Source organism: Carassius carassius, chromosome 47 (assembly GCF_963082965.1).
Source record: "Carassius carassius chromosome 47, fCarCar2.1, whole genome shotgun sequence".
NCBI lineage: Eukaryota > Metazoa > Chordata > Actinopteri > Cypriniformes > Cyprinidae > Carassius > Carassius carassius.
Genome location: NC_081801.1, coordinates 5,419,480 through 5,431,175, shown reverse-complemented (window position 1 = coordinate 5,431,175; position 11,696 = coordinate 5,419,480). Strand labels below are relative to the sequence as shown.

Sequence of the window (11,696 nt, the reverse complement as noted above, 5' to 3'; positions counted from 1 at the left end):
GCTGCTGCCGGTAAATCAAAAGAGGGACATACCAAATATGAAAACATTCCTTGTTTATTTTTCAGTTGAACTGAAATTCTTATGCTGGTAATATAGTTAATTACCAATGTAAAAGAAAATATGTGAGAAAAAAAAAGCATTTCCACTAATGGTCATGGACTTAGCTTGCATCATTAGCTTGCATCATTAGGCCCACAACAGTCTGTGGTTACCTTGTGTCAGGTCGGTCCTGTCATTCAATTGACAAGCATTTGAGGGTAGACTGAGAAGACGGAGTGGAATCAGAGATTGTGAACTCTCAGACAAGCACTGCGACGTCTGTATTGTGGGGTCACATTCCAACGGCCACCACCTGCTGGTATCTTTTAATGACTATGTGCAGTGTGTGGGTGTTTGTGGTTGTCTGTAGGTGTTTGTACACGTCTACACGTGTCTAAATCCACCCAGAAAAGCTGTGCTGTGGCATGAGGAAGTTGCAGATAAATATGGCGTACGTGATCTGAGCCAACAGTTGCATGTTTGCATGTTTCTGCATGTTATGCATGTTTCTGAGCTATGAAAAAGCATAAATTTGTCCATTTGTGTTTTTGTGACGAGGACATTTTATAATGTTACATAAGATTGCTATTTTAAATAAATGAAATAGAATAAATATATTTCTGCAAAGATATTAAGCAGCACTGCTGTTTTCTGTATCGATGATGATAAGAAATATTTCTTAAACAGCAAATCAACACATTAGAATGTTTCTGAAGGTTCATGTGAGTAATGGCTGCTGAAAACTCAGCTTTGCCAGCATAGAAATGAATGACATTTTCAAGTGTATCAGAATATAATTTTTTTTTTAAATTGTAATAATATTTCAAAATATTAATGTTTTAATAGTGTGTTTGATCAGATAAATGCAACACAAAAACATTGAAAAAAAAAAAAACAACGACCCCAAACATTTGGACAGTAGTGCAACAATGGAATTTCAATCCAATTTCAATTAATATATATACAGTGGGGAAAATAAGTATTTAGTCAGACACCAATTGTGCAAGTTCTACCATTTAAAAAGATGAGAGATGCCTGTAATTTTCATCATAGGTGCACTTCAACTATGAGAGACAAAATGTAAAAAAAAAATCCAGAAAATCACATTGTAGGATTTTTAATGAATTTATTTGCAAATTAAGGTGGAAAATAAGTATTTGGTCTTAACTTTAATCTTAACTTTAATGCTCTTTTTTCATATTCAAGCTCCAAAAGCTGTAACTCTGCAAAAACAATAAATTGGTCAATCTCTATCACAGAATTGAATTTATCTGGTTAGTTTTGACAATGAAAGATAGCAGAACTTTTGTGAAAAAATGAACTCCTGCAGTGTACAATTGTCATAAATTGCCTGTTAAAGTCCAAGGAGACTTCAATCTCTATAGGATGGGCCAGCCCTAGTGATTTTACATTTTGTGATTAAAGATTATTTCTCTGTAAATTAACATGAATGGCTGTGAGGAATCTGGTTTAAGGCTAATTGCATTAATAGGTTTGTGGTAATATTGCACGGTGTGCGATTTATTCTCCATTGACTATGCAGATTACAAATGATTATTGGATACATCATCATCATCAAAGCACACAAATTTATTTCTATTTTAAGACATTTTATGCATTGGCATGTATTCATAGTTTTGGAGGCACAAACATGGGTGTGCTGTACACATGCAGATAATTTTGACAGATTTTTTTATTTTTGTTTTAAATTTTTTTGTGGCTGCAGTTCCGCAGTCTCACAGAGTCACTCTACCAGTTTAGACTTTCCCAGAATGAAAGACATAAATGCATGCCACACCAAAATAGAATCAATACGTATATATAATTAATTAGTTCATTCACACTCCTCTCCCTCTGCTTCTTTGTTTCAGTTACTGAAGAATCAAGGAAACTAAAGCAAGAAAAAAACAGTTTGTGCCCAGCTCTACACACCCCAGAGTATTACAGCACACATAAATCCTTGCAAGCTTTAGTGTGCAACACTTTTTTGAGAAAACCAAATTTGTGATCGAGTTCTTCATGACCGAATAGCTTATTGGCTTAAAACTGTTTGTCATTATCACAGAAATAACCCTAATACATCACTGTACATTTTCCCACTTTTTAGCTGCTTAACAAATAAATAAATAATAATACAACCCGAATTCCGGAAAAGTTGGGACGTTTTTTAAATTTTAATAAAATGAAAACTAAAAGACTTTCAAATCACATGAGCCAATATTTTATTCACAATAGAACATAGATAACATAGCAAATGTTTAAACTGAGAAAGTTTACAATTTTATGCACAAAATGAGCTCATTTCAATTTTGATTTCTGCTACAGGTCTCAAAATAGTTGGGACGGGGCATGTTTACCATGGTGTAGCATCTCCTTTTCTTTTCAAAACAGTTTGAAGACGTCTGGGCATTGAGGCTATGAGTTGCTGGAGTTTTGCTGTTGGAATTTGGTCCCATTCTTGCCTTATATAGATTTCCAGCTGCTGAAGAGTTCGTGGTCGTCTTTGACGTATTTTTCGTTTAATGATGCGCCAAATGTTCTCTATAGGTGAAAGATCTGGACTGCAGGCAGGCCAGGTTAGCACCCGGACTCTTCTACGACGAAGCCATGCTGTTGTTATAGCTGCAGTATGTGGTTTTGCATTGTCCTGCTGAAATAAACAAGGCCTTCCCTGAAATAGACCTTGTTTGGAGGGAAGCATATGTTGCTCTAAAACCTTTATATACCTTTCAGCATTCACAGAGCCTTCCAAAACATGCAAGCTGCCCATACCGTATGCACTTATGCACCCCCATACCATCAGAGATGCTGGCTTTTGAACTGAACGCTGATAACATGCTGGAAGGTCTCCCTCCTCTTTAGCCCGGAGGACACGGCGTCCATGATTTCCAACAAGAATGTCAAATTTGGACTCGTCTGACCATAAAACACTATTCCACTTTGAAATAGTCCATTTTAAATGAGCCTTGGCCCACAGGACACGACGGCACTTCTGGACCATGTTCACATATGGCTTCCTTTTTGCATGATAGAGCTTTAGTTGGCATCTGCTGATGGCACGGCGGATTGTGTTTACCGACAGTGGTTTCTGAAAGTATTCCTGGGCCCATTTAGTAATGTCATTGACACAATCATGCCGATGAGTGATGCAGTGTCGTCTGAGAGCCCGAAGACCACGGGCTTCCAATAAAGGTCTCCGGCCTTGTCCCTTACGCACAGAGATTTCTCCAGTTTCTCTGAATCTTTTGATGATGTTATGCACTGTAGATGATGAGATTTGCAAAACCTTTGCAATTTGACGTTGAGGAACATTGTTTTTAAAGTTTTCCACAATTTATACGCAGTCTTTCACAGATTGGAGAGCCTCTGCCCATCTTTACTTCTGAGAGACTCTGCTTCTCTAAGACAAAGCTTTTATAGCTAATCATGTTACAGACCTGATATCAATTAACTTAATTAATCACTAGATGTTCTCCCAGCTGAATCTTTTCAAAACTGCTTGCTTTTTTAGCCATTTGTTGCCCCCGTGCCAACTTTTTTGAGACCTGTAGCAGGCATTACATTTTAAATGAGCTAATTAAGTGGATAAAAGTGTAAAATTTCTCAGTTTAAACATTTGCTACGTTATCTATGTTCTATTGTGAATAAAATATTGGCTCATGTGATTTGAAATTCCTTTAGTTTTCATTTTATTAAAATTTAAAAAACGTCCCAACTTTTCCGGAATTCGGGTTGTAAATATAATTTGATATTTGATTTAAAAACGTGAGAATTATGAGTGTTACAAGAGACCGTAAACTAGGACACCTACGTAATGACTTGGTTGCCATGAAAAATAGCTAATTATACAGTTTAGCATCATTATGGAAAAATAAGTTTCATTTAGCATTCCAAAGAGCCGTTTAGTAATTTCTCAGTATACAGTTGTTAAGGACCGAAAAATGTGTCAAAGTGTATTGAAAATTGTATTAGCTTTTTTTAGGGCAAATTAATTATTTAATGCTCACTAAAGGTCTACTTCTTTGTTTGATTCTACAAGCCTGTACTGGCACTGTAACTCGATCATGTGCTGGATCAGGACTCCCATTATATTTGTTGCTGTATTAAAATCACTCCCCTTTAAAATTGACTTGAACATTTTTACCTCAGAATCAGAAAGAGCTTTGTTGCCAGGTATGTTTACACATACGAGGAATCGGTTTAATTTGAAGAAGCTTTAACAGCACAAACAGATTACAGTGACAAGACACAGATAGTAAAAATAGAATAAGTAAATAGAAAATAATAATATACAACAAATATTTTAAAAAGTACACAATATACAAACATAGTCAGTAGATGTAATTTAGTTTACAGGTATGATATGTACAAATGCAATGAAATGTGAATAAGTATGTGTGTTAAATAGATAAATGTATAAATAGTGTTGTTATTACACATTTATTGCCAAGTTAACTGAGATGGCTTGCCTGAGGGAAGAAAGTGATCTTATGCCTGGCTGTTCTGGTGTTCTCAGTGTTCTATAGCGCTGACAAGACTGCAACAGTTCATTGAAGAAATGGCCTGGATGTGAGGGGTCAAGAATGATTTTGCCAACCTTTTTACTGACTCTGGATCAGTGCAGGTCTTGGAGAGCGGGGAAGGTTGTACTAGTGATTCGCTCAGCGGTCCAGACTATCCGCTGCAATCTTCAAACTTCCAAACTTGCCACAAGCTATGGAAATCCTACATGACAGGATTTCGACAGTTTAACGCTTTTGTTTTGTTTTTGTTTGTTTTTCATTCATAGTAAGTTGTTATCATATCCCCCAAGGCTGTTCAAGAGAATTTAGCAACCGATTTTGTCAAATATATGTATGATTTAAAACGGGTATCAATTTAAAAAGTTATCTTTAAAATTATCTTTATTTAAGACAAATCAATCAACCAACCAACACAGTTCCAAATTATGAATATAACCCTCATCTCTAAACTTTACCTGGATTTTAATGTTCGATCTGTCAAGATCAATGTCAAGTTGTCAGTGATAGCTAGAAAGGTAGACCCTACAGCTTCTTGACTTACTGTAATTTGTATTACAATAGAAATGGAACGCATTGATCAGATATCTTCACTGATGCAGTTCCTTTCTGAGAACAAAGTTTTGAATAGCAAGCTAAAGTTATTGACTGATTTGTCTTATTGTATGATTTGTAACCACTTTAGCAATTGACTAAGAAGTTAAGGCTCTTTATATTAATAATTTGGCAATCCTATCAAACATAGTCTTATTCGTTTATGTAATATGGGGCTTATGTGATTCACTGATTAATAATTTGGCTGGTAATCCAAAGGTTATAGGTTCAAATCCCAGGTGAAGCTACTTGCCACCGTTGTGTCCATGAACAAGATGTCGGGTTGCTTCATTGAGACTTTGTTCCTGGTCTTTTTGAGCAGACTGTAGTTGCAGTAGGTACGAATCTGTTATTTCATTATGACAATTATGTTTTAATAGTGACATGATAATAAAATGAACAATTGGAAATCTCTATCACTTCTTGTTTATGGGTGTGTTTGCATGTGTGCACATGCTGTGTGTTTGTTTTATTGCATATGTGTTCACAGTGTGAACTAACAAATGTAGACCAAATCATTTTTTTTTCATATTTCATTGTAGTCTTGTATGGAAGTATCAGGGGTACATCTTTGCGTGATATTCCAGTAGGTTCTTGTGCAACCAGTAAAACAATAAAATGTGTATGTGATACCTAATATAGTCTTAGAAATTCAGAGCTACTGTATGTCAAGACTTCATATTCAGTACAAAAGAAGGCAAAATATAATACATACTGTAAATTATATATATTGATATATTTGTCATAGACTTGGAAAGAATCATAATCCTTAATCTACTTGTTTTAAAGTCACTGTGAGTTTACTTCTAGGAAATAAAAAAACACACAAACATTGTAAAAAATGAATTATTGTAAAAAAAAAATGAAATATGAAGAATTGAAAAATAATATAACAAAAACATTATCAATCTTATATATCAATTTTACATGTTTACAATAGCCTTGTGGGCAGTGCGCTGACATGTAGTGTTGCTGCACTTTGGCCATCCCGACATTCAAGTCCCAGCTCACAGACCTTTCCCTGCCCCCCCCCCCTCCACTTAACTTCCTGTCTACAATACTTTCCTATCCTAATAAACTGCAAAAATAAATCTTTAAAAAGGTCTATGCTTTGTTGCCAAAGTATTAGTGCTTTTTCATTAACTGAGTTAACAAAAATGTACCATTTACAAATGATAAGGCAAACAAAAAGTGTTTTTCCTGAGCTGACCATTTAAATCTTTTTATACAAAAGATGAATCAGTGAAAAGCATCTGTCATGTCTAATTTAACATCTTGACTGGGAGTGGACAGTGCTTTCATGCTACAGTTGCATATCGTCAACATTTTTCTTTTCAGTTCTTTTCAAAAATCCTTCAGTAATGCAACTCAAGAGGCTGATTTGGCAAGATCGCAACATTGAGGTGGTCAATTGTCAGATGTGCAAATTCTCAAAATGTCTGCCCTCTTTCCACTCTAAAGGGTAGGTTTGCCATAAATAGTTTGAGGTTGTCTGATGTCAGTTGCATGAAAGGTGGGGAGGTCGAGATTTCCTTTGCCATACTGTTAGATGTTCCCATCATTTGCTCTGACTTTCTTCCAGGCTTCATGGTCAAAGAGAGTGGACTATCTTCACTGCAACTGTGTGGTCTGGGATTTGTGCTTTCTTGGTTCTTTGTCATAGGAGTTTGTTCCTGTAGAGGTTGAGAAGATCTTGGTGCGTCACTTTCCAGAGAGCGCTTGAGAGAGCTATTTACATGAAGAGAATTGATCATCTGGAGCTTTGTTTCTGCTGGGATGCGATTGCCACCAAAGAGTCGGTGCTTCCTCATGCCATTTTCTTGAGGGTTAGAATTAGAAAGGTTTTTGAAAAGACTTTTCAAACTCAAATTGGTTGGCTCCTCACCCGTGGTGGAGCTCTCAGAAGTTTCTGAGTGATATCGCATGTGGAACTTGTGCTCGGGTTGTGCTTCAGCTTTGGTTGGTTCTTGAGGTGCAGGGCTGTTTGCCGCAAATTCTGGGTTGAAAAGCAGTCCTCTCCTAATCACCTCATGGAGAAGCTTTAGAGGAATCTTAATCTCCATATTGCCGTTCGGATCTACGGGTGGGTGTCCAAGGGGATTGCTTCGGTTTAGGATCCCTAACTTAGGTGTAGGTGCACCAGAAGATTCTTCTTTCATCCAGTCCGTGTGCTGGTCTCGCTCCCGTGCCTTCATAGCGAATGGTTCTGAGTAGTTCAGTCTACGGTTGAAGAGATTCACTGAAGGAGGACTTGCTCTACGTGGGACTGGATTGGCAGTGGAAGAGGTAGTGAGATCAGCGATGTCAGCGGTCACTGGGCTCGGTCCTACTTGGACAGACCCCGCAACTCCTCCTGGGGAAGTTTTGTCCGCTGTTTCCTCCTTTTCTGCAGCTTCTTCGGTTGTCAAACCCCTTGGAGGGTAAAGAGGTGAGGCTTCATTGAGGAACTTGGGCTTTTTTGAAGGTGGGCTGAAAGATGATGGTGTGTCACTCAGAGTCTCAAGTCTGCTTTCTTTCTGGCTGAGGTTGAGCGGTTCCTCCCAACCAGCTGACGACTTGAACTCTTTAGCTAAGTGGCGTAACCTATCAAGAGACTCTTTGCAGCCTGGAACCTCGACAGATGATGTGCTTAAATACGAAGCAGGTGGTTGGGAAAGGTCTTGAGAAGGGCTGAGGCTCAGATGGGGAAGTGTAGATTCTCGAAGAGCCATATAATTGGGTAGAGATGTACTGCCGTGTGGGAAGTACGAAGCAATGTTCAAAGGCATGTTAAAAATCTGTCTCTGATGCTCCGTAAACATGTTCAGAGAGGGCTTGAGAGGGAAATAAGAGTAGAATTCAATTAATTTAGTGCTCTGATAAAAAATCTGTAGTTTCTATTTTCACTACACTCTCAGAAAAAAGGATACAATAGCCGTCACTGGAGTGGTACCCTTTCAAAAGTTACACTGTTGTACCATTTCTACCCCTAAAAAGTGCATATAAGTACTTATTAGTATCTAAGATGTACATGTGAGTACCTTAATAGTACATATGTGTACCTTTCCAAAAGGTACCACCTTTGATAGCTTTTGTCCCTTTTTTTCTGAGAGAATGTCTTTGGGAGTATATATTCTATTTTTAATATGTCATACCCGAGGGAATGCCGGGAGGTGTTGGAAATCTGCACGCTTGACATTCCTGGGGTATTCGTGCTCAAAGTCACTGTAATTGCTGGGATGGATGCGTTTTTGTGATCGAGGGGTCCTGAAGACAATATCATCCCTGTATCCATTCTGGTGACACTCATAAGGAAGAAGCAGTCTGGTTGGACAAAAAAAGATTTGTGACTAAAATGTATTTAAATAATTTATGTAATACATCTTTTATTATATATGAGCAGCTGCTGGTTAAGGTTACATGTGCTTACTTTTCATAGTGTCTGCGAGTGCAAGTGGCTGCACTAGTGCTGCGCGGGTTTCCTCCAAGTATGTTGTAAACTTTCTTCCACAACTGCTGCGCAGTAACCTGGAAATCATACACACAGGACATTTGTATTTTTTGCTGACAAATAAATGTTTTTTTGCAGGAATCTGTAGTTATTAATCTCAAAAACATAGAAGATGACACCAACAGGAAGTACCATTGTGGTTTTCGCTCGAAGGAAATGAGTCCTTTGATATGAAATGACGTCACTTTTTTTTTTGTATGTAACAGCATTTATGAAATTGTTGTCCAAGGTGGAGCGATTCTATTTTAATTTTGTGGTTGGCGCACATTAAATGTCTTTTTACCTGTTGATAGCCTCCAAGATCCTTTACTGTCTTGTACATTAGGAACACATCGACTGAAAAGGAAAAGTAACAAAGTAGATGTTAATAATCTGAAATAAATTATTTTAGACATGTGTTCACTTGTATTTCTCACTCACTCTGTTTGAAGCCTAGATGAGGTATTCTCTCAATCGGAGTGTCTCTCTGTTTCATTAAGAGGTAGAGGTCTTTCAGGAAGCTCTCCTCTGTCATCTCCTCTCCCTGTTCTGATCTGTTCTCCTGTGGGCCGTCCTGCTCCATCGTGCTGACCTGGAAATACAGAATCAGCATGTTCAACATTTCATAGTGACCACGGTTTTGTGTAATAAAATAAAAGGTCACATTTTATCTAGATACAGTTTCGGAAACCTGCTTTTTCTTTATTATTTTGTTCCACATTTTGAAAATAATTGAAAATGCCACTATGAAATGTCACTCATGGCAGTATGGGTATTATGTACAAATTCATTGTAAATTGATTTTCTTTCACTATCTGCTCCTAAACATCCATTAATACAATTTAATAATAATAAAACAATGAAAATAATAATAATAATAAAAATTGCTAAGATTTTCACATTTTTTAATTCTAAATTATTTAAAAAAAAAGGTTTTTATTATTTACTTAATATATTTTCTATTTTTTTGATTGCCTTAAATGATAATGCTACTTATTATCTATGTATCTCTTATTGTCATTCTGAACAGTTTTACATACAGTAATACTCACAAATTGTTCTTGCACAGAGAAAATTATACATGAACTTGATCTTCAACCCTTTAATCTACTAACTGTATCTTCAACCCATCCTTAACCTGTTAACTTTGCAAAGCTCTGTTAGATGATCAGTTTTTTTATCCTCCGATCAAAACTTTACCTGGCCTAAGATTTGTGTGGCAGATTAATATATTAATCATGACAGATCAAGAAGATCCTAAACTCATGACTTGACTATCTCAAACACTCAGTTTACCATGACTTGTTACTGTGAGAAGTAATTTATCTAAACGTGTCTGACGCACATGATGCTTATCCGGCACGAGTAGAAAATGTGGATTGACAGCAATATTGAATCTCTCATTGTTAGCTGCAGTTAATGACACCTTTTCTAATATTTCATACCGCTTTGATTTTTGTTTTTTGATGCATACGGTTTAGTTGATTCCTTATTCCTCAAGGTAAGTTAAGATGATTTGAAATGATCACTAAAAACGTATAATAATACAGCTTTCGTTCTTGCTTTCTATGTTTCCTTCTTTTTTGATTTATCACATTAAAAAAAATTAAAATTACCAGTGATGGACTTGTGAATCTGTGAAAATGTCTGATCATTTCAGGTTGATGCAACAGTTACAGGCCTTTAAATGATATGCATGAATGCTGTGATTTATAAACAATCACCAATGCTTCATATAAGCTGTGGAGCCAATTACTTGACTCAAACTATTAGTTTGTGTCATTGACAACTCACTATAATCATTTACTCGAAGCACAATAATACTTATTATTAATCTTTAATCATGATGCAATCAGTTTAACACAGCCATCTAGGATCTGAGGTTTAAAAGAAACCAGAACTTTGCGTTTGTTGATACAATGAAAGCCAATGGTGTCCAAAACAACACTGGACCCAGTTGGCTTTCAATACATGATTAAAAAAAGATTTTTTTTTTTTTCTAAATATATTTTGTTTTTGTCCAAAAAAACGAACGTCATATAGGTTTGAAATTACGAAGGTGAGTAAAAATTCATTTTTAAGAGAACTAGCCTTTAAGTAACCACTATGTTTGACCCAAATTTGGCGTCATCCACTACATCTTACCTGTGTCTCTTCAGATTTATGTCTGTGGGATGATGGTTTGCTGGATAAATCCTATTTGGAGGATAGTAATCCAGAGGAAGCTAAGTATCCTGTTTGTTTCACAGAAGCGTTTGGTGATGCTTACTCACTGTTTCTCTACAACTGAATGAAATCATGGCCTCATAGCGCTGAGATGTCTTTTCAACTGTCTTCCTGTTTGGAATGTTAAGTTGAACAGGTTCTTCTTGTTCTGAAGACAAATGCCAAAACCTCAGAGTATAAATATCGCTGATTTTTACGTTAATACTTAGTCATCAAGGTTTGTTGTTCCCAGGAGAACGGTGTCATTCTTCTTTCTTATGAATGACTTTTATTTTATACACTACATGAAATATTTTCCCCACCCAAGTTTAAATGGCAATGCATTCCACAGTAATGTGCTGTTTTATATCAATAAAGACACGTTTTTAATCAGATTTACATACTGTAGTTGACTTCAACGCACCAACTGGTGAAAAGGTCTTTCATATTATCATTGATCAGTATTGTCACAATTTTTTGGTCAGATGTTGAATGTCTCATTGACAACAAATATTAAATAGGAGTGAAACATTTCTTAGGATGTATAAACATAGACGCCATAATATGTTTCATTAATATCAAGATTAAGATTACATAACTCAGAATTTACTGATGGAAAGAATTATTTGAGAGAAATGCATGAATACATTTTGAGATCTCTAACCTTCCAATGGAGATTGGTATTGGTATTGCAGTAAATCTGAGACATTGTTTAAGTGGTAGTTCACCCATAAATTAAAAGTGTGGGGTTTTTTTATAGGGTCCGCTGCATTTACAAAGCATTTTACAAACAATTTTCCTCAGAATATACATTCTTTTGCGTGTGTGTCTTCATCTCCATTTAATGTCATTGCAGACTGGAGGAAACA

At 36.4% G+C, this 11,696-nt stretch overlaps 2 protein-coding genes across 2 annotated transcripts in view; one reads left to right on the top strand and one right to left on the bottom strand.

The window, feature by feature from the left end:
• The window catches only part of LOC132130386 (rhotekin-like), a 34,262-nt gene extending 32,218 nt beyond the window's left edge, over window positions 1-2,044 (top strand). The window contains exon 13 of the mRNA XM_059542089.1: window positions 1,911-2,044. Coding sequence (XP_059398072.1) covers window positions 1,911-1,917 — 7 coding nt within the window. The 3' untranslated portion in view covers window positions 1,918-2,044. The remainder of the gene's footprint in view (window positions 1-1,910) is intronic.
• A 4,266-nt stretch (window positions 2,045-6,310) lies between these two features.
• LOC132130411 (uncharacterized) lies at window positions 6,311-10,898 on the bottom strand. The gene is made up of 6 exons (XM_059542115.1): window positions 10,768-10,898; window positions 9,064-9,214; window positions 8,927-8,979; window positions 8,563-8,660; window positions 8,288-8,456; window positions 6,311-7,966 (listed from the first exon to the last, which is right to left on the bottom strand). The coding sequence occupies exons 2-6, from the start codon at window positions 9,203-9,205 to the stop codon at window positions 6,584-6,586; spliced, it is 1,845 nt and encodes a 614-aa protein (XP_059398098.1). The 5' UTR covers window positions 9,206-9,214; window positions 10,768-10,898; the 3' UTR covers window positions 6,311-6,583.
• Window positions 10,899-11,696: the final 798 nt, after the last annotated feature.